Source organism: Eumetopias jubatus, unplaced genomic scaffold, assembly GCF_037043125.1.
Source record: "Eumetopias jubatus isolate StellerSeaLion01/CBP00866 unplaced genomic scaffold, mEumJub1_p1.0 scaffold_8, whole genome shotgun sequence".
Lineage (NCBI taxonomy): Eukaryota > Metazoa > Chordata > Mammalia > Carnivora > Otariidae > Eumetopias > Eumetopias jubatus.
The window spans coordinates 91,710,997-91,735,387 of NW_028274814.1; the positions used below are offsets into that span (position 1 = coordinate 91,710,997).

The window sequence follows — 24,391 nt, forward strand, 5'->3', positions numbered from 1 at the left end:
GGAAGTTGAGCAGGTGTAACTGTATAATTAATTTAATTATTTAATGGGCTACAATGAGCTTGTATTCCTTTAATAATCAGAAAATGACAAAGGAAAAATTTAAGAATATAAAATGGAAATTGAGAGATATATTATGTATTTGTTTTATTCCTGACTGCTTCTAAAAAGAAAGAGCCAAAAATATCAAGAAAATTTAATAAAAAAAATTATCTTTGACTAAAAAGAAACACAGTGTGACATGGCATGAGAATGAGTAATGGCCATACTCCAAGAATGTTCTTGTCTCCGTGATGTAGCAGTATGTGATTACAGTAGCAATGCCATCTGTGTGGAATAGGGATGCCCATGAGTCTGGAATGGGATATCCATAGCCTTGGGGCTACAAATCTCAGGTGAGTTTATCTCCAGAATTCAAGGCCTCATTCCTTCATAGGAACTTCCTAGAACCCCAAACCCATCTGGATTGGAAGCAAATACTCTGGAAGGGCTGCTAGTTGTAACTTCAACACTGGGATGACCCAAGAGAAACCCAAATTCACTCTTGCTATCTACACCTACATGGGTACCTATGCCAGAAAACTGAAAAAACTCTGCTTAGAGAAAGAGAAGTATCATATGATCTCACTGATATGAGGAATTCTTAATCTCAGGAAACAAACTGAGGGTCGCTGGAGTGGTGGGGGGTGGGAGGGATGGGGTGGCTGGGCGATAGACACTGGGGAGGGTATGTGCTATGGTGAGCGTTGTGTATTGTGCAAGACTATTGAATCACAGACCTGTACCTCTGAAACAAATAATACCTTATATGTTAAATAAAAAAAAAAAGAAGGAGAAGACAGCAGGAAGGGAAAAGTGAAGGCGAGGAATCGGAGGGGGAGATGAACCATGAGAGACTATGGACTCTGAGAAACAAACTGAGGGTTTTAGAGGGGAGGGGAGCGGAGGGATGGGTTAGCCCGTTGATGGGTATTAAGGCGGGCACGTACTGCATGGAGCACTGGGTGTAATACACAAACAATGAATCATGGAACACTACATCAAAAACTAATGATGTAATCTATAGTGACTAACATAACATAATAAAATAAAATAAAAAAATGAGAAAAAGATTTGCTTAGATATCTGAAGCGTTAAAAAAAAGAGAGAGAGAAAAACTCTGCTTATTTAGTCTGTAGCACTTCCAGTGCTGGGATGTGATAATAGAGATCCACCGGAAGTAGATGATTGCAACCTGAAAATGGACTTTTCAAGGCTATCTGATTTCCCAATTATTGCAAAGATTTATATGAGTGCTTATTGAGATTTTCATTTGATATCAAAGTTATTCTAACATTCTGCTAAGAGAATAAGACTAATTTTTTTTTTTACAAAGGACAGGGTTATGATATCAGTTATTTAAAAATATAAAACTAAAAATATTGCACTATTAGAACAAATAGTAAATTCTAAAATTCTTTGTATGGAAGAACTTAATGTGAAATAAAAGGCATATCTTGAATCAATTCAACCCCTCACACTGGAAAAGCTGAATACTCAGGAAAATAATTCAGTGAGAGCCTTACCTCATACTATTGCCAAAAGAAATTTTGATAAAATACTAGAAGCATGTGTAAATTATCACATAACTGCTCTTTGGAATAAGAATTAACCTCCAAGCACAGAAGTAAAAAGAAAAGAAAAATGACAACGGGAAAGACAATTTTGATCACATAGACTTAAATTCTGCATATCCCCACCTTAAAAAAATAAATAATAAACTGAAAAATATGCCAGAAAGTGTAAATAGTTAATATATAGTGAGCTTTGCAAGCCAATAAATTATTTTATATTTTCAGTATAAAAATGAGCATGATCAATAGACATTTTACATCATTTAATAGATACAGGAAAATGTCTTCTACCTCAGTTGGAGTAAAAAAATCAAATAAAAGAACACTAAGAAACCTCTTTTCACTTTTTAAGTCAGTAAAACAGTTCACATGATTAATAACCCACATTGATGAGGTTATGGTGAGCTAGGCCCTCTCCCACTGCTAGCCAGGGTACAAATGGACACAACCTTTGTGGAAAGTAATTTGGCATTTTGGCAATTTGTTCTAAAAGCCTTTTGAAATGTTCATAGCTCATGTCCTTTGACACAATAATTGTACTTCTAAGAATCTATTTAACAAAATAATGAGGTGAGCTTTAAGATTTTGGTACAAACATTAATCCAATAAATATTTTGTGAAGTCCTGTTCTGTGCTGGGCCCTGTGTTGGCAGTCGTGGTGAATGAGACAAACAGGGCCTCCTACTCAGTGACCATCTATTACTTTAAAAACATGTTTATTGTGACATTTCTAGTATGAAAACCCTGAAAACAATCTAAGTAACACACAATAAGGGAATGAGTAAACCAATTATGGGTATGTTTATAAAATCGATAATAGGGGCATCAAAAACAACTTTTGAAAAAATCTAAAATGACATGGGAAAATGCTTATGTTAAAATGTTAAAAGCAAAAAAACAAAAAAACCATTGTGCAAAACTAAATATATAATATTATCACAACTATGGAAAAATATATATTCATAGACTAGAAAGAAATGAACATGTATTTGACCATGTTAACATAAGTGATCTCTGTACTTCTCTGAAAGTCATGAAATCTGGTCTCAGCTCCACTGCTTATTACTCATATATGACTTTGGGAAAGTCAGCGAAGGCTCAGAAGGCTTAATTTTCTAATTTGTAGAATGGAGTGGTAATTCTGGCCTTGACTCCTTCCCAGAACTCAAATTGGATAAGGCATGAGCTCCTACTTTGCAGGCCGAACAGCTCTAAACAAATACCCCATACTATATTTTCTCAGCAGAGAAGGATGATTAGCTCTGGAATATTAACCCTTTCCTCCCACTTTTCCATGTCTCTGCACTCCTTCAAATTCCTATTTAATACAATGCTCATTTGGGGGAAGTTTTTCTCGATGTATCCCATATTCCCCCACTCACTTGCTTTGCATCTTTGCCACGCTTATGGGCACTACATTAATTCATACTTATTGGCCGGATATATCTCATGTGGTGACTTTCTTTTTTTAATCTGGAATCGCTTATGAACTGGGGCTATGTTGAGTTTTTAGCAAATTAGGAAACAGCCATTTTGTCACCCCCATCCTAATTTTTTTGCCCAAAGGAGGGAGGGACATAATAATCAAGCTGCCCTAAGATCATCGGATCTCTTCAGGAAAACATTCCATGACTCCCCTGATGGGTGACTTCTGGATCTTGAATATTATTCCCATCACCATTACATTTCAAGTGTAAGCATCCCCCCCAACCCCCCCGCCACCCCGAGGCAAAGACCACCCACCTGATGCCTTGTGAGGCACTGTTCCCAGCAGAGGGACGTTGACGGTTGGGTCTGCCATGATGCCTTTATCCAAGGAGCGTAAGGACAGGAATTCATAGAAGTATTCTGCCTGCAACAAAAGGCGTTGACAATCAGTACCATGGGAACCATGGAGGGTGAGAAGGCATTTCTTAACTGGTTACTCCTCTGATGGGAGAGTGACATTTTTCACTACAGGAAATCTGGAAAACATGACATCTAAAAAACTGTGTAGGCATAACTCCCCCTTCTGGATTTTAGAACACTAGAATTAGACTCTGTGTGGAGAGAAGTGATGCTTTAAAAACATTAATAACAGCTATCCAGAATATCCATAAAGTAGCTTTTTAGCTTAAACAATATTATTTAGTTGCTGTCTCTTAAAAGGATTGAGAAAAAATGCTCTTAAGGAAACAAGTGGTGTCAGAACAATCAGCAACTGGTCCTTAGAAAATCCATCTCTGCTTCTTGGGTCATTTTTTAATTCTTTTCAAAGCTGAGGTGAGTCTTTTGAGCAGAATTAGGAAAGCTGTAATACATAAGGGATGACGAAAGCAGTAAGCTATTGGCAAAAGAAGATAAGAAAGTCCAAAATTTAATGAACTTGCTGTGAATAGCTATTTTTCAGTATCATTCCCTTTGGCAGGTTTACATTTAAGGTCTCAATTTAATTCTGGAGAGAAAAGCCTAAAAGTGTAAAAACACCATTGCAAGTTGACAACATGCTGTAAAATTTTACATTGTAAACATTTTCATTTCCCCACTAAGTCTAGTAGAGAAAATGGTTCCTGCTACTTGGATAGTCATGAAATTCTGAAAATACTGAAGTATAATCTCCCTGGAGAGCTTTGATGCTTAACTGATTCTCAACTGGGTTATTCAAAGGATTTGTGATGGAAACAATGTGTTCTTGCTTGGGAATAAAGAACAATCAATAAATAGTGCAGATGCCAAAATGAGAGGTGAGCTGAGTGGCTCTGCAGTTACCTGTAGAGATATGCAGAATTTGGATGGGTTAATCAACTAAATTATGAATTACATAAACATGGGCTAGAACGACGTTTAAAACAGAATATGGTCTTTCTTATAGTCAGTATCAAATTTATCTCCCAGTATGGAAGATATTAAGAGCTACCTGGTAGACATGCACACAATTTTTTGCCTTATGTTATGGTATCAACGTATTAGGTACTAAGGACTCCATACGAGGATGATAACGCAAAGGGGTGATCTTAGCTGCTGTGGGGACACTGGCGACACTTGCAGCGTGTTAGGAAACACTTCCTGGTTTCCCAGGAAAACTGACTAAACTTCCACTGCGGCCCCTTCTTTGAGTTGTGGCAGTGTTCCAGATGACCACCATGCGGGGTCCTTAGATGGGCAACAAAGTTTCGTGAATTAATTTTATTAAATTCATTCACCAGAAGGGCCCTGAGATAAAGAGTTTTAAGACGGTCGACTCCTACCCTATTTGAGGGAAAGCAGAGGATTACAAGAAGTCTGATCAAAGAAAGGAGTGTCATCAAGAAAGGTAATTCAATTTGGAATGAATGCCCTTGAAAAAGAGAACATTATTTCTGACCCTGCAGTAAAACCAACAACTATTAAAAGTGGGCTCCTTCTCAGTGTTTCATGAATCCAAGTGTTTTAAATGACCTCCACCATCTCTGTGCCTTACCAAATCATGTTTATCACTTAACATTTTGTTCTAAAACCTATTTTAGTTTTCATTATGAAAGGATTTAGTGTTGTATGCCCTTATAATTAATAACTTTGGGTTATTTGTATTACTAAGTACAGTAATAACAACTAGCAAACAATAACATAACAAACACCTGTGTAATGCATACCACGTCCCAAGACTTATTTTGAACACTTGGAAAAGAGCTGAGTGGACAGAGCATGCTATACTAAATAAAGCATGCTGAAAATAAAACATCTCAGTGGCTAGATTGCTTCAAATACCATAAGTTGTCATTTGCTGTTCCATAATTATATCTTCAAACTTCATCACATTATAAGTGAAATTTACATTTATATGGGTGATACACTTTAAAAGGGCACTAATAAAAATACAATTAAATATAAGTTAAAAAGTTTTGTGTGTGTTAATAAGAAAAAGGATGAAAGACTAGCCACCCATATTAAAACATGATTGTGTAGGATTGATGCTAATTGATTTTTTCCCAAATTTTCTACAAGTGGTTCCATGCCTTTTATAGAGAAATAAATATATTTATTTAAAAACAAACATTAATTATATATCTTGCTTCAGTTCTGTGTGGCTGATGATAATCATTGGCTCTATCTGTATAATTCTCTGATCTGATCATAGATGAAATATTCTTCTTGGACTTCTACTTCATGAGACTCTGCTCATGTAACAATTTGATTTATCTCTTGTTTGTCTCCTTGAAAGTGTGCTTTTTTTTTTTTTTTAAGATTTTATTTAGAGAGAGAGAGAGACAGTGTGAGGGGCGGGGAGGGGCAGAAGGAGAGAGAGAATTCAAGAAAACTCTGTGCTGAGCACGGAGCCTGACACGGGCCTCGATCCCAAGACCCTGAGGTCATGACGTGAGCCAAAATCAGCAGTCGGTCGCTCAACTGACTGAGCCATCCGGGTGTCCCTCCTTGAAAGTGTGCTTTAAGACAACAGCATGTAGTAATAAAGTAGATTCTGAATGTGTCTCTCAAAAACTTTTGATGATGTTCAAAGAATGTGGAACTGAAAGAATTTCACTCAGGGTCCAGAAACAACTCCATAGAGCCTCTGGGTCTCCTGTTGATGCTTTTGACTATGGCCACATCAAGTAGGCTAGCAGGCTCGGAATCCATTACATTCAGTGTCAGAGAGTTTGTAATTAGCGTTGGCATGACTGCTTAGTATTATGCAGCTAGGTTTAATGGATTTGTCTGGACAGCCAATATTCTCATCTTATCAATAACAAATTTCACACTAAAGGTTTTAGGGTGTGCCTTTGATTTCTTTGAGAATCAGTAAATATCAGTTTTTCTACTGAAATTCTAAGACTGTATCACAGGACAGGAACTGGTCAAAACAGTTTCTTGCTTGGATTTTATCAGCAATAGGCAGTTTCCAGAGAAATGTTCTTTTTTGTTGTTGTTCTTTCTTTTTGAAGATGCTAATGATACTGTAATTTCTGAGATATATAATTTTACGCTTTCCTTCATACTTGGTATATATATTTTAAGGGGGTTTGTCCATCTACTGTTTTCATTGCCTTCTTAAAAATTCCAATTTGAAAACTACTTAGAAATTGACCAACCCTTTGTCTCTGATCTTGACACTGACTTCTTTCATTGTTTCATTTTGTCGTTATCAACAGAACTACCAAAACCACCTATGCCATATAAATATTTCTATAAAACATTTATCATTACCATGTAGTAGAGATGACCTATATTCCTCATTTAACTTAAGTATTAAGTTCAATGGCTAAAATATTTCCCTCAAAGCCAAAGAAAAATGGCAGATGAAATAAATGATAGGTTTATAATGTCATAGTTTAAGTTCTAGACAAAACTTTCCGTTTTTACTTTATTTATAATATCATAAACAGTCTTAGTCTCAAACCTCTCCACTGGAAACACTTATTTGGGGGCAAATAAAACCTAAATTCTATGCCAAAGAGAACAGCGAGCTTGCTTTCAAGTTTGGGAACAAGTTTCACAGATTGTAGATTTATTACTTAGATAAAAGGAACTCAGAGCATGAACTGTAACAGGGAGGTGGCATATTGGAGAGCACGAAAACTCTATTAGGGAAAAGTACATTTTGTTTTATTAAAAGACACTAGTGGAAACTCAGGTAGAGGTAAGTAGCGTGCTTACTTGAGAAGCACATGAAAAGATTGCCTGTATTCAAACAAAGAATGGGTCTATTCAGGAGAATAATTCACTTCTAAATTAAGTTGCTGAAAAACCTTGCTGGCCTGGCTTGCCATGCAGTAAATTTTCTTTTCATGGAGAAGTATAAAGGACACCCAAATATTATCAAGAGAGGAGTGAGTGCTGGAGGCCATTTAACTTGCTTCCAAGCAACTTGGCTGAATATTAAGGTCGTTCTTTCCAGAAGAGAGGAAGACATCATTTAAATGGCAAAATGGGACAATTCAGAAGGCCTTCACTCTGGCACTCTTTCTTGGGTAGACACGGAGAAAGGAAGCAGAGAACTGCATTAACCATGGGGAGGAACAGAGAGAATCCAGTATTTCTTTTCCATCTTTGAAGTTCTGGGTTTGTGGTGCATAATTAATCTATTAGCACGATAATTACAGGAGCCTCTGAGTTAAGAATCAAAGGTTCTTCATAAAACCATGGCTCTCAAACCTCTTTTAACTTCATGTATCATGATGCTGACCTAAGTGTTCATGAGGAGCACTGGAACAATAAAGGTATCAGTGTCCTGAAGAAAGTTTCAGGTGATTCACAGATACAAAGCATACAGATGCCATAAAGCTTGAAAATTTACAAATAATTTTTATTGAGTGTTTACTAAACTCTGGTCACTGTTCATCTAATTCTCACGAGAACCTGGTATCATAGCATACATTATGTTGTGTTGTGTTGTGTTCAGATTAGCTGGGCATTCAGTACAAGCATTACTAGTGTGATCTGAAATAGCTCCTACACTGTATGCGAAGGGCAAGAAGAAATCTACTGAAGTAAGCAGGAAAGGAAAAGAGTTGGAAGTTAAAGTCCCAAACAAAACGAATCAGCACAGCCGATGCTTAAAATAATCTGACGCCTGAATGTCTAGACCAAAAATTGCCAGATCTCACATTCTTCTTGGGCATTCTTTTTGTCACCTCCCTGCAAAATTTCATCCTTCAAACTCACAACTCATTATCCTTGGATGCTGGGACACTCTGCTGATTGTTCCCCCATGTTGTGATTTTCCTGCATTTCCTTGTTAACCCTCCTCCCCTCAGCCTGATCGTTAAAAATCGCTAAGACTCAGGCCTCAGCTCTTCTCTCTTTATTTTCTATCATAAAACTCAGGCACTTGCACAGATGGAACTGTTTCCTTCTGGGCCAATGATGCTCACTCAACGAGAACCATTCCCACTGCCTCATGGCCAAGCTTGTGTGCACGGAGCTTCATTCATTACCTTCCCAAATCAGCTGCCTCACTTGATGTCTTTGTTATCTGTCAACAGTATTATCATTTTTCCAGTAACAAAAGTACCGAACCTCTGAGTCATTGTTGTTTCCTGCCTCTACCTCACCTCCTGACAGCCAGACAGACACCACAGTTTTCTCCTTTCTCCTTATATAATCTTTTGATTCTGTCCCTGCCTTTCATGCCCACTGCTTCTACCCTAACCCAGCCCTTATTTCCTCATGTTGGCCTTATTATAACATTTTCTGAAATATCTTTCTAGCCTTCCTCCTTAAAATCTCTGCCATGAGATGAGCCAATATATCTAATGGAAACAGTAGTTTTGCCATATCGCAATGCTGTCCTGTTACCCCTTATCTCTAGGATAAGGCCCTCAGCCTGGTAAGTGTCCTCCACAGTCTGGCTCCAAATTTCCTTTATTTCAGACTACTCCCCAACAGGGATCCTCTTCTGGAGCTCTGCTGGCCTGCTCTGAACACACCATACCCATACCTATATTCCAGTGTTTTCACCTACACTGGCCTGCAGTAGGACTCAAACCAGTGTGGCCCTTAAACATATACTGTCCTGTATTATTATTAAACTTTTCACATGTGTATATCATGTATTGTCATGTACAGTTTGGATCCTTTGTGGTTAAGGATGGGGTTATGTTCCCCCCCCCCCCCCCCCCGCCACTCTACTGGAGATTCACTCAGCATTGGGTACAACCAGGTATTTAATAAATATTTGCTGAATGAATGAATGACCTACTGAGAAGCATCCAGATGCGTAAGCCCAGTGCATTCCAGAACATTCCATTCACATTGTTATGGTGAAATGGCATCAGCCTCTGATTTTACTGACTGGACATCAGCTTTTCTGTTTCGGCAAGTGCTAAGTTACCTTTATGGGTCCAAAGAGTCTCTTTTACTTTGCTGTGTGGCCAGTCACCACAGCATATATAAAGAATAGAGAACATTTTTGAAAAAAGAGCAATGAAACGAATATTGACATTTGATATCCAGCCAACCTCTGTGTAGTGTGTAACTGTTTTATGCTTATTTAGGGACAAAACCTTGGCAACGAGGCTCCCAGCATAAATATAAGCAGATAATGTGGATAAGGTCCAGTTCTGAAACATGACATTGTCCAATGCTCTTCTGGTTCATATTTCCAGAAAAGACTTGATCTCTTCTATAAGTTACATATACATAATTTTAATTATATATAATTTATATAATTTTAAGTTTATAAATTTTGTAAAATTGTATATAAATTTATATAAATTTTGCCTTCTGCAAATTACAATATGCAATTACAGTGTCACTGGGAAAGTGTGATATATCAACAAAGACTTTTTTCATGCCTTCCCTTTGAAACTGGCTCTAAGAAGAACTTGTTTCCAAAACAAAAAGAAAACTTCCTTCTCATGCAGAGTAGTTATTTAATTGTCTCACTGGTCTTGGCTTAATTGATAATGAAATATACACTACTTAAAGAGAGAATCTCCATCAGCTGCGTCCTTCTGTTCTAGTAATTGGTTTATCCACACTGCCATTGATCACAGTTAGCTGGCTGGGTTGAGGGAGTAAAGCTATTGGAATATAATGGTAATATTAAAACTTAAAGTCCAAGTAAACACATCCGGGACCATGAAAGTTTTGTAAACTAAAACTGGCAGGAGATCACACAGTTTGGCTTCACATGAATCTGAAATATCCAAGACATTTTCCATCATTTTCCTCCTACGGTTTGGAATCACCATTGCTCATGCAAACCAGAAACAGACCTGGCTATCTGACAAATCGCTGGCTAGTCACTCTCTTTTAAGATTCCTAAAGATAGAAAAGCAATGTAATAGAGCACTATATTGCTGTTTTGTGTTAGATAAAACCAAAAGCTAGGGTTTTTTATTTTTTTGAGGGCGGGTAACAAGTAGAAAAGCCAAACATTGGGGAATGGAAAAGAGTTTTGTTTTGTTTTGTTTTTTAGTTCTTCTAAAGTCGGAGAAAAAGGGTATCAGTATGCAGACAAATCAGGCTCTTAGAAATACAGCACCCCTTCAGCATACTGCTTTCACCAGATTGCCAAAATTTTCCACGGGAAGGGCAACGTAGGCAGCAGTGAGGCTTCTGAAAGCTTCATTCCTCTTTATTCCTGGAGGCTTCTGGGGATAAGGACCTCCTCCTCACAGTAAGCCCGCCCTAATTGAAGCATTTGCAAAGTACGGGTCAATGGCAACCCCAAAACCGGGCACCAAGAAGGACAGTATTGGACAATATGGGGGTGGTGTAAGGAAAGGGGTTGAGGAAAGAAAACTTTGCTCTAAGGGGTGCAGCTGGCACTCTGTGCACCCGGAGCAGTCCAAACAGGAGGTGTGGGAAAAGAGACCTCGGGAGCACAGCTGTGCGCTTCTCCTAGAGTAGGACGCCAATTACTGGCGAATGTGGGATGGCTAAGAAGGCTGCGGTATGAATGCAGGTGCTCTAGAGGAGGTGAGAGGAGATTTCAGCTCTTGAAAATGGAAAAGGAATACTTTTTCTGTTTTTTCTTCTCATCTCAAGATTTATATTTGAATATTTCTTTTCTTAAAGCTTCAGAAGCAGTCACTGGGTATTCAGGTATACGGGGTGGGGAAGAGAATGCGCTAAGAGCTCTGTCTTGGATAATAATTTCACAACTGAGCAATTACCCTTACACCTCATGTAGTGCACTTATTCCTCATCAGTATCTCATTCCCTTGGTCTCCCCTTTGTGCAATTCACATGGCGGTATATTTCAGCACATCACATTTTTTAGGATAGAATGACTTTTATAAAATGTCCAAATAAATCTGTGTAACACATATAAGTAGCTCCAAAGAGGCAAGACTAATGTCCCATTTCTTTCAGAGCTCTTTATAATGTATAGTTATCTCCTGAGATACAGATTTATTTCATTCCATTGATAAAAAGTGTTTGGAAATTTTTAACTGACTTAGAAATATCAGATTCTCAGTGATGACTTTCAAAATATTTAACATTAGGTCATGTTTTTCTTAAGTCTTAGCTTCAGGTAGTTTTTTAAAATTCTTTAATATATTTTTATTGAATCCACATGGACAGTATTAACTTACTTCTTGATAAAAAAACAGAAAAAAAAAGACTTTCCTTCTTGACTTTGTGTTTTGAACTATTTGGTAAATACGAAATATGCCTTAATTTGACTTCTCTGTTCCTATAATCACAATTTCATATATCAAAATACTATGTTATAAGATATCATCCAATGACCAGTTGTTCTATTCCTATCTAAGAACTAAACAGAAAAGAAAAGTCTGTAATTTCACAGTTACAGCCTTTCAAAGTCTAAAAATTTAGGGAACTAGTGTTACCAGAAGAAGATTCAAGTAGCAGTCATCACTATAAATTTATTTTTATACTTCAGAAAAAGTGATTGCCTAGAACATACAGCGTCATCAGCCCTTTTAATCTAAATTCCTCTAGATATTTGCTATTTTAAAACTGTTATTCATACATGCATTATTCAACCTTTTTAAGGAAACAAGAAACTGAGGCAGAACTGAAGCAATTTCCTGGAGAACACTGATGATGAAAATCCATAATCTGAGGACTGGCTAATCTATGTGGCCAACTTGAATTGCCCTCTAATACCCCTGAGGAATTCTTTTGTTTCTTTGTTTTATTATTATTATTATTATTATTATTATTATTATTATTTTAGAGAGGGAGAAGGGTGGGGGGAGGGACAGAGGGAGACAATCTCAAGCACAGTCTCACAACCCTGAGATCATGACCTGAGCTGAAATCAAGAGTCGGATGCTTAACTGACTGAGCCACCCAGGCGCCCCGCCTGAGCAATTCTTTTAAACATTCCTATTCTCTCCCTACTCCTACACACAACAATTCCATAGTTTCCCCAAAGTCCTCTGCCCCATCCCTGCTATCATCACTCAATTGATGACAATATCCAATTCACAAAGAAAACAGAGATTGCTAGATACGAATTCTCTCAACCTTCCCTCCATCTACTTACAAACAGCCGACATTTACATTCAGTCTGCTTCCTTCCTATATCCTCTGAGATTGGCTCTAACAGTAATGTCATCTTCCTTCATGTATATTAATATGATTACAAGGTTAAAAACCCAACCCTGTCTCTACCAGGCTATCTTTCTTCCTTCCTATCATTACAATGCTTCCAGAGAGATCTATACTCATGGCTTCAATGATCTTGCTCATCAGTCTTCTCACTATGGTAAGGCTTTTGCCCTCATCATTATTTTTTTTTAAGATTTTATTTATTTATCTGAGAGAGAGAGAGAGAGAGAGAGAGAGAGAGAGAGCATGATGGGGGGAAGGGCAGAGGGAGAGGGAGAAGTAGACTCCCCGCTGAGCAGGGAACCTGACAGGGGACTGGAACCCAGGACCCTGAGATCATGACCTGAGCCGAAGGCAGACACTTAACAACTGAGCCAACCAGGCGCCCCTGTCCTTATCACTATTAAAATGTCTTCATAAAAGATTGCAGATGGCCTCCAAATTGTTAAATCCAATGAGCACTTTCCATCTATCCATATTCTCCAAAATTTTTTATTATAATCAACTGTTTTTTTTTTTTTTTGCCCTGTCTGTAGCAACAGTCTTTGTGCGTTCTTCTTCTCTCATCCGTCTTTCCCTAATGACCTTCACATGCTTCTCTTTCTATAATGGCACCTTAAAAAGAGTTCTGAATGTGGGCCCATGCACCCTTAGAGAATCCATAGCTTTTGTGTTCATATGTATGTGACTATTTCTCTGCGGAGAGCAGACCCTAGCTTTCATCACATTCTTAAAGGAGTCTATGACTCAAAAAATGCCTTCTTTCCTATACTTTCCCCCTTATCTTTACTATTGTGTTTCCAAGAACAGTCTATTTACTTGTCTTCCCCATTAAACTCTCTTCTATGGAAGGGCCTTTGCCTATTCTTATTTGAATCCCCAGTGACTAACAGTTTTTGTGGCACAAAACCTGTTTAAAAAAAAATAAATACAAGCTTTGAGGCAAATTAGTCGTACCCTAAAAAAAAAATAGGTAAATCATCTCTTACTGGAATTATCTTATTTCTTTAGCTTTAAAGATTTTATTTATTTATTTTGACAGAGAGAGAGAGAGAGAGACAGCGAGAGAGGGAACACAAGCAGGGAGAGCGGCAGGGAGAGGGAGAAGCAGGCTCCCCGCCGAGTGGGGAGCCCGATGCGGGGCTGGAGCCCGATGCGGGGCTCGATCCCGGGACCCTGGGATCATGGCCTGAGCTGAAAGCTTAACACGACGGAGCCACCCAAGTGCCCTCCCCCCTTTTTAAAGATTTTATTTATTTATTTTGACCGAGAGAGAGAGAGAGAGAGAGAGAGACAGCAAGAGAGAGAACACAAGCCAGGGGAATGGGAGAGGGAGGATATTTCTTTAGCTTTAAAACAAATTAGAAATGTCTTATTAACTATTATTTTACAGGGAATTTAGAGGATAGAAGGACAAGTAAAATATGCCACAAACATATAATCAGTGAAATCCAGGCTGTGGGAAACTATAGACCAAACACCCAGTCTCTTCAATAAAAATCCGAAGGAAGAAAAAAAGAGAGAGAGAGAGACAGGGGAAACCTACAGATTAAAAGAGAACTAAGACTTATCAACCAGCCACCTGGTTGTGTGTGCACCTAACCTGGATTCTCACTCAAATAAACAAACCTTTAAAAATGAATGACATTAATGAGCGAAGTTGGAAATTTAAACACTAACTAGACATTTGATTATGTTAGGGAACTATTTTTAATGGTTTTGAGGTTTTTTTTTAAGTTTTTTTAATCTTTTATAGATACATACTAAAATATCTGTAGATAAAGTGACATGATACCTAAGATCATTCCAAAATGCTATGGGAGGGGGCCACGGGTAGGGAGCGTAGATAAGACATGGTTGGCCATGAATTAATGATTCTTGAATCTAGGTGATGGATAAATGGGTGTTTATTTTTCTGTTCTGTCAATATTTGTTTATGTTTGAAATTTTCTGTAATAAAATTCTTTTTAAAAAAGAAAAAAAAGCCTCATATTGGTATCTGTGTTGAATGAATGAGCTTTAATTCATGCAGAATAACACATCGTAAGTGATAGGGTAATACTTCCCCTCGGGCTGGATGCTCATTAACTGTAGGTCCCCACTCTCTCTGGTCCTGCCATACCAGCTTCCTTGCTGCTTCCTTTTTTAAAATTTATTTATTTGACAGAGACACAGCAAGAGAGAGAACACAAGCAGGGGGAGTGGGGAGGGAGAAGCAGGCTTCCCACCAAGCAGGGAGCCCGACGTGGGGCTCAATCCCAGGACCCTGGGATCATGACCTGAGCAGAGGCAGACGCTTAACGACTGAGCCACCCAGGTGCCCCTCCTTGCTGCTTCCTTAACGCGCCAGGTACAATCCCATCGGAGGGACCTGGCATGAACTATGCCTTCTGCTGGTGTGCTCTTCCCCCAGATAGCCACATAGCTTGACCCCTTATTAATTTTATTCCTCTCTAGTTCAATGGCATCTCATCCAAACAGCCTCACCTGGCCGTCCCCTCTGAGACAGCACCCCCCACCATGCATATTTTTATTTGCTGTTTTATTTTCTCACTAGCACTTATCATCACTTGATACATGTTCATTTAAACATTTAAGAATTTCTGTGTCTCCTTCTCTGCACCACAGGGGATGTAAGCTCCACAAGGGCCATCACTCTGTGTTACTGCTGGGTTCCAGTACCTAGAGTAGTGCCTGCACATTGAAAGTGCTCAATAACTATTTATTGGATGGATCAAAGAAGGAATGAAGAAAGAAAGGTCAGCTAACCTAATGACATCCTTCTGTTTATGTTTCAGTTTGGAAAAGTTTTTGTTATGAATTAATTAGAGTTAATTGACTTTAGGTGGCTGGGTGACAGACATTGGGGAGGACATGTGCTATGGTGAGCACTGTGAATTGTGTAAGACTGTTGAATCACAGACCTGTACCTCTGAAACAAATAATACATTATATGTTAAAAAGAAGAAGAAGAAGAAGAAGATAACAGGAAGGGAAGAATGAAGGGGGGGGAATCGGAAAGGGAGATGAACCATGAGAGACAAATTGAGGGTTCTAGAGGGGAATGGGGTGGAGGGATAGGTTAGCCTGGTGATGGGTATTAAAGAGGACACATACTGCATGGACCACTGGGTGTTGTACGCAAACAATGAGTCATGGAACACTACATCAAAAACTAATGATGTAATGTATGGTGATTAACATAACATAAAAACAAAAAACAAAAAACAAAAAACCTTTGCCACGATCAGAGCTGTTGGCTGAAATTGATTCATAGCATAAAAGGCAAGAAGGAAAATCAAACATGTTTTTGGAAATATAAGCACAGTATAATTTTTGTTATTGTTGTTTAGAGAGTGGGTGTGTGCGTGTGGGGGGGTGGGGGCTGGGAGAAGAGGAGAGAAAGAGGGAGAGAGAGAGACTTTCTTTTTTTAAAAAAGATTTTATTTATTTATCTGACAGAGAGATAGAGAGAGAGCACAAGCAGGGGGAGCAGCAGCAGAGGGAGAGGGAGAAGCAGACTCCCCGCTGAGCAGGGAGCCTGGCGCGGGGTTCTATCCCAGGACCCTGGGATCATGACCTGAGCCAAAAGCGGACTTTTAACGACTGAGCCACCCAGGCTCCCTGAGAGAGAGAATCTCAAGTAGGCTCCATGCTCAGTGCAGAGCCTGAAGTGGGGCTCAATCTTAGGATCCTGATATCATGACCTGAGCGGAAACAAACAGTCGGACGCTTAACTGACTGAGCCATCCAGGTGCCTCCCACCCTTTTTTAGCCCTGTATAATTTAACCACAATTTCACTGATCACATGATTCCTTTCTATTCAGATTTTTTAAAAAGATTTATTTATTTATTTTGAGAGAGTGAGAATGAGAGAGAGAGGGAGAGTACATGAGAGGGGAGAGGGTTAGAGGGAGAAGCAGGCTCCACACCGAGGAGGGATCCCGATGCAGGACTCGATCCCGGGACCGCGGGATCATGACCTGAGTCGAAGGCAGTCACTTAACCAACTGAGCCACCCAGGCGCCCTCTATTCAGATTTTAATACAAGAAATTGGTTGTAGGAGATTAAAACATTGACCTTAATTTATTTTAAAATTATTTTTATTTTATTATTATGTTATCTTATTATTTAATCTTATTCCTTTCATAAGTTCAGACAAGTACTATTATTATCAGAGTCTCTCGAAGCCAGAGACTAAGACTTCTTCTGCAACACTCACCTTGCCTAACACTGTACTAGACAATACAGATAATAAAGACTATTGACTTAAACCAGTACTTTTTTCCCAAAAAACATACTCTCCATTGTTGTCTTTATCAGAAAAGTTTATTTCGATACACGTAGGTAAGTATGAGTGTTAGAAAACTTGTAAATAATTGAACAAATATCGAAAGGAAGAGCACGCCAGCAGAAAGAATAGCGGCGCCAAGTCCCTGAGGTGTGAAGGGACCTGGCACATTCAGTAAAGAACAAAGGAAGCCAGTGGTGGCAGGACCAGAGCAGGCCAGGCACTATGGTGACCAGCATTCAGCGGGACGGGAAGCAGCACCCTGTCACAGGCACAGGGGTCAGATGCGCCCAGTGGAGGAACCCAGGAAAGTGCTCTTAATAACAAGATCAGCTCTACACATCCTCTGGCGCCAGAGGAAACACTGTAGGTGACACCAATGCCCTGTCTCTTACCTCTTGTCTCTGGTTTCCATGCCCCCCCACCTGCAGCCCAGCCTTCCTGCCCTGGAGGTACTGGAGAAGAGTCAGCCAGCATGCCTTCCAGGCGGTAGCTAAGGTAAGGGGGGGTAGTTTTAACTGTGAAGGAAGATTGGAATTTTAAGAACTAAGCAGGAGCGGATATTTTAATTACTGAAATGAGAATAACCTTAGCACGAAAGTAATCGGAGGACATTTTATTATCTTTGGCTAACTAGAGAAAGTCCAGGATCTGCCTGAGGAGTCATCCAAAGGCCCAGGGAGAAAGTAGCCTACACCACAGGTTTTGCAGGGGCTGCTGTGAGAAACAGTAAAGACTGCTGGATGTCATTACACACGGTGGCATCTTGTTTATTTGGTGTAATAAGCCCTTGGGTCCTTACATAAGGATCTTAGGATCCAAAGACCGGGCAGCGTATTTCCATTTGTAACCTCACGGTTTTTCTATTTTGCCTACTTCAAACATGCCAGAATATTAGCACAAATAGGAACCCTCCTTTATTTCTTTTTAATTATTAAGTTATACATTGGCTTTCTCGTATCTAAGAATTATTTCCTGTAAATTCTTTAGTACTTTCAATTCCCCTTCCTGGATGTAAACCTAGTTAATGACCATGACTCTCTCCCAAGAGCACAGTGAATGACAGTACTTTACAGTTAAAATAAACGGGTACGAGGCAGATGCGAGCAGACACCATAGTTAGTCAGGCTGATTCATTAAAGAAAAAAAAGAAAAGGCACATTAAAGCTGACTCAACTGTCATCTTTTAGTGATGACTGTTGATCTGATGTGATGAGAGAAAGTTCATGCACGTGTAAGGGTTGATTCGGCTCCTGGATGGTCTGGAACATCGTTAACTCATACAGACTGATTCTGGCCCGGGTTCAAACTTCTCAGCCTTTGTTCTTGGGGCTCTGAGGATGGCTTTGAAGTTCAGGATAAGGCTCTTCTAACACACCATTACCAAAGAATAACCTTTTGATTATGATCTCATGAAAGTATAATCAATAACTTACATAAGTTAAAACCATGGCAAACAGTGACGGTCCTGTAATTGGACCTTTATGAATTCCATATGTTACAATCTCTGCATTAGCTAGCCGTCTTGCATAATACATATATTTCTTCCCCAAACATAGTCGTTGAACTTTCTTAAAAGGCTATGAAACTTTTCACAGCTACTGTCAGCCTTGAACTCTTCAGCGCCCTGAGCTCGGTTGTGGGTACATAACAGGCAGGATTTTTGGAAAGCTTAAAAGGATAAATAAATATTTCTTCCAAATCCAATAGATACTCATTTGTGCAAAGCAATTTAATCAAAGCCAGTAACTTTTTACTTAATTGTGCAGCTTGTGTGCTTTAAAAAATATTTCAGGGGGGGAAAGACCTCCAGCAAATGATGGTTAAAAACATAAGTAGAAAATATATTCACTTAGCAAAGGCATGTTCTCACGTAATGTTCTCAAATAACTGGGACATGGCTAGGAAGCCATTATGCTGTTATCTACATTATCTAAGATTGAAATTTACTTCCCTCTCTCGTTAAGCTATATTACGCTACTACTAAATTTAAAATGTAAGTGTTTAGTGTAGTTTAATTGGCTTCACCTTGGGAAGAAGGGCAGTAAACATGCAAGAAAAGATTTGGGAAGAAAAGTACCTCACCCATGGTCACAGTAGTTAAAAACAAACCAGTAGAGTTCTCTGATAGATTGAATGGGACAAACAAGAAGTCTGAGTTGAAGGAACATTTATTGACAGAGTGAAAGATATCCAAGGAAAGATGAGTCCCATCCTTTTAGACTAAACATCAGATCTTTAAAGAGAGATGAGTATATAAAGCCCAAACCGATAATTAAAGGTGGGGGAAGACACATCAAAAGAGTTATTTTTGCATCTTAGCCCTCTCTTTCCCAACTATTATTAGCCCTCTCACTATTACCTTATTCAGTTTTGTTACCTGTTACCATGAACTCGTTTTTCTTTTGGAACATATTTGAAAATTGCCAGAGGAGAGCAGGGTGGGGGTGGGCAAAATGGGTCAAGGAAAGTGGGAGATATGGGCTTCCAGTTATGGAATGGATAAGTCACAGGAATAAAAGGTACAGCATAAGGAATATAATCGATGGTATTATAATGGTGTTCTATGGTGACAGATGTAGCTACACTTCTGGTGAGCACAACATAACATACATACTTGTTGAATCACTATGTTGTATACCTGAAACTAATGTTACCCTGCGTGTTGCCAAAGCTAATTTCCAGCCAATTCATACACCTTTAGATTCCTCAGTCCAAAATAGCACCATTAAAGTAATCTTTGTGACTCTACTGTCACTATATAAACTTCTTCACCTGTAAATATGTTACTAGCTTTCAAATTAAAATTTGAATTACTGACTCACAATGCATTCATTGTATCATCTACATTTAAAATGTCATGTTTGGCTCCATATCTCCCTCTATTTGACTATATGTAATTCCTAAATGCAGAGACTGTAACTATTTACCAATCTATTTTCAACTGCTCAAATTTATTTTATAAAAGTATTTTCAAAGTCTTAGACACACACATGCACGCGCGTGCGCAAGAATGATCAAAGAAGACCAGTACACCAAAGGGGAGAAGGATCAAGCTTTTAACATCTTTGGATTGACTGGTTGTTTTTGAAGATTTTATTTACTTATTTGTCAGAGAATGAGAAAGAGAGAGAGAGTACAAGCAGGGGGAGCGGCAGGCAGAGGGAGAAGCAGGCTCCCTGCTGACCAGGGAACCAGATGCCTGACTAGATCCCAGGACCCCGCGACATGACCTGAGCCGAAGGCAGACACTTAACTGACTGAGCCATTTAGGCGTCCCTGGATTGACTGTTTTTTAAGAAAGTATGAGTGAGCTGGTTTCGGTCCAGTTTCTGCCCAGTTGTGACAGAAAACAACAAGCTACATAAAGAGGAAAAGAAATAGATCAATGGGAAAACCAGATGTACACAAATCAGCAAGACCAATATAATCGAAATCATGATTTGTGTGAGTGTGTGGAAACTAAAAAGCATTGAGAAATGAGTCTCCTGAATTCATTTTGCTTTGTTTTGTTTTTTGTTTTTTTGCAAAAAAGAAAAAAGGATGGCTCTGGAAATTGTAGACCTTTCAGCATCAGTATCTGTTTTCATAGCTCTCACACCTAGAAGAATAACCTAGATACCAGCATAGAGTCACAAGAAATAAACAATGCCTGACTAAATTAATGTTCTTCCTCAAAAGAGAGGACAAGAAGCAATAGAGAGTCTACATCTATTTTTTCCCACAATTGGGAAATCCAACCTTTACTCTTCTGTGGGATAGCTAAACAATCGGTTTAAGAGTTTATGTAACACCCAAAACATAACCTACATCAGCCTGGTACATATTGGGTGTATGTACTGGGTGGTGTTTCATTCAGATTTGTCTTGGAAACCAATCTATCAGATATTCCTCTTCATGACTTTTATAAACAAAATGTGAAGGTGCTCACAAAAGTTGTAGACTTTCTTAAACTAAGTGGGCCTTAATACTCTGGAAGACAGAAGACTCTATTCTTAATCAATTAAAATATGACAACACTAAAACTAGAATTAAATTTGTAGGGACAAAAGGCCAACCCCTGAGGCATAATGGAGCAACTGAAACTAGGGAAACCAGATCTGGAAAGTCATAGTTTACCACAAACTGAAGATAAGTTAGCAATTTTCTGCCATATGGGAAATGTCAACTTGATTACGAAACTTCCTGTGTGTAAAATTCTTCCTTCGTGTCAGGCATTAGCCATAATGCTAGTATCTGTTTAGAGAACAAACTGGTGGCTGCCAGACAGGAGGGGGGTGGTTCCATAGGTGAAACAGGTGAAGGGGGTTAAGAGGCACAAACCTCCAGTTGTAAAATAAGTAAGTCATGAAGACGAAAAGCACAGTGGAGGGAATATGGCCAATAAGATTGTAATAATGTTGTGTGGTGACAGATGGTGACTCCACTTATCATGGTGAGCACTGAGTAATGTAGAGAATTGTCAAACCACTATGTTGTACACTTGAAATGAAAATAACATTGTATGTTAATTATACTTCAATTTAAAAAAAAGAATTGGAAATTTAAAAAAAGGACTACTATCTATTTTACATGATATGAATGAATCAGAAAGATTTAGAAAAACGTATCAAAAGTTTATTGAACCATAAGAAACTCTTAATCATAGGAAACAAACTGAGGGTTGCTGGAGGCAAGGTGGATGGGGGGATGGGGTCACTGGGTGATGGATAATAAGGAGGGCACGTGATGTAATGATCACAGGTATAAGACTGATGAATCACTGACCTCTACCTCTGAAACTAGTAATACACTATATTTTAATTAATTGAATTTAAATGAAATTTTAAAAAAGTTTATTGACATCATTTTAAAAATCTTATGAAGGAGTGTTGTTGAAAATTGATCGATTACTTTTCCAAGTTCATTGTTGTCTATAGTTCTTCCTGTTTTTTTTTGTTGTTTTGTTGTTATTTACATATCATTCTGGACAACCAGTCCTACTCTGATGTAAATAAATTTTTGGTTCTTGTTCTTAAGTCCTAAAAAGTATATCAAAAAGAAACCAGATTTCACTGTAGCAAGGAAGATTCTGGATGGAGACAAAATGTGGGTCATCAAAATGATCAAACTCTGGATAGCCAAAGATGATGGTAGAGTTCTTACAGAAGGTAGTTAGAGATTGATCTGTATGCTTCCTGTGAGGGGCTGAGATCTCTTCCTGCTCAGCTAATCTACTGTTGACCTTAAAAGACTCTTGTATTCACAAGCAGCTTCCCAGGCAGCATTCCCTCCTCACACTTCCTGCTCTGGGCTGGGATATTGTCTACTTCTTTTTCTACTTTTTCCACTCCTGAGCTTTATCATTTTTTCCTGCTACTCTGTACTACTCTTCCTGATCCTTCCAAAGTTTCTTTGTTCCAAAAACTCAAATCCTTCCTTAACACTTATTTTTAAATTATCTTCCTCCCAGAGAGTAAATATTTCCATAGTACTCTTTCCATCAGCCTTTTTAAAAGAATCATCTTGGCAATTTTTCTTATGTATTTCCCTCTTTAGTGTTTTTCCCCAATTTTCTTCAGTTGTGCCATATTTCTTTGGGTGATATTAGAGGAAATTGAAGTAATAGAAGTTCTAGTACCATGGAGAAAAATCATGTTTATTAAATGGAAGAAGAAAGAAGAAGGAAAGGGGTTGTAATGATAGGACTGGTGGATTCTAGGGGAAAGAACTCATCTCCAAAGAGCCAGTGAATTAAGAGAAGGACAACAGATAAAAGGGTCAGCACACTTTGTGCTAACATCATGTCGTTCTTCCTCCATAGGCAGTGGATGGAAGACAAAAGCCAACCTATGAGCCCAGGCTTTTAGAAACAGGTTAGCACAGGGTCAGGTCAAATTTCAGAGTCATGTAAAAACAATGCTATTTTTAAAGATATATATTATCTGGCAATAAACACTTTCCAAATCTCATTGAAAAATTTGTGTATGTATTTCTTTTGATACTGTTGGAATTTCCACAATAAGGGACCTCAGAGAGGTTTGTGAACAGGTCAGTCTTTTCACAAAGTCCCTCTAATGGGGAACTGACACTTTAAAGCTGGAAAAAGTCTAGGAGATCATTTGAGGAAACTGAGGGCCAAGGAGGTTAAATTATATTTCTAAGGCCCATCCATCAGGACTGGCTCGGCATGCTTTCCATGGTAATTCCCTACCACTGTCTCCATTACACTAATGTTAAAATTAAAGAGAAAAAGAACCCAACCCTGATATTAGCCTGAGATTTGGGGCACTACCATTGTTAAATCCCCACCACGTCCTGGGCACTGGTGCTGGGTAATGTATCATGGCCAGAACTGTGCAGTGCCCTATCCAGCTATTGCCTCATCCTGCTCTTCAGAGCAATGACCAACCCATCCAGCTTTGCCTCAAAATTTCACATTAGTGTGTGTGTGCGTGTGTGTGCGTGTGTGTTTACTGGACTGTGTAACCTAAAAACAGATCAACAGACTTTCTTATTCTTTATTCTGGAAGAAAAGTTACAGGCAATTCTTTCCTTACACATTTTATGGGACTGTTGAATTGTGATGTGGTGATGTTACCTTCTTACGGACTTAAGTTTCAGACTGAAACGAAGTGGAAAGCTCTGCTCTGGCTGTCAGCGATAAGGAAGATCTGTGTCCTAAGATGGTCGACTGAGCCTGCGAGAGAGTCCCAGTCCTTGCCCTGGGGCTCTTCCGAGTTCGTCTCCCTGCTCTGCTTCCCGTGTGCACCAATCCAGGTTCTTCTCCCTGCCCCGCTTCGCGCACACACCAAAAGTGCCAAGTATGCGGAAGTAGAAGTGTATAAATTGCCCCCTTTGTTTGTGCTCAGGGCTCAGACCTTTGGAGACCACGCTCCTCTGAGCCTCCCTGCGTTAAATAAACCTCCTATCCTCCAAGATCTCCAGGTGCCGCTTGGTTCTTCCCTTGGGCAATCCAGTCAGGTTCCATAACATCAGAAGATTCGTGCTTTTTTTGCCAGCTCTGTTGCTAACTCTGTGATCCTCAGAAACTCTATCATCACCTCTAGTCCTTGGTTTTCTAATCTGAAAACTAAGGAGGTTGAAGGAACCTTTAAAATTCCCTTCCCTTCTGAGAGTTTGTGATTCTGAGTGGAGGCAGCACTTGACAAATCCTTCCAGGGTTTAGCACAGAGTCCCTCTTGAGCATTGGAGAATAGCAGAGTTCATTCCGCATAGATAACTGGATAGAGAACTGGGCTCAATAAAGAGTTAGCTCTTGGGGCGCCTGGATGGCGCAGGGTTAAGCATCTGACTTTTGGTTTTGGCTCAGGTGGTGATCTCAGAGTGGTGAGATCAAGCCCCATGTCGGGCTCCTGGCTAAGAGGGGCGGTGTTATGTCTGCTTGAGATTCTCTCTCCCTGTCCCTCTGCCACTCCTCCCATCTCTCTCTCTCGCTCAAATAAATAAATAAATCTAAAAAAAAAAAAAAAGAGGGCGCCTGGGTGGCTCAGTTGGTTAAG

The 24,391-nt window shown here is 39.1% G+C and overlaps 1 protein-coding gene across 1 annotated transcript in view; it reads right to left on the minus strand.

Moving 5' to 3' along the window:
- Positions 1 to 24,391, minus strand: part of WIF1 (Wnt inhibitory factor 1) — a 67,073-nt gene that overhangs the window by 22,786 nt on the left and 19,896 nt on the right. The window contains exon 3 of the mRNA XM_028110924.2: positions 3,354 to 3,462. Coding sequence (XP_027966725.1) covers positions 3,354 to 3,462 — 109 coding nt within the window. The remainder of the gene's footprint in view (positions 1 to 3,353; positions 3,463 to 24,391) is intronic.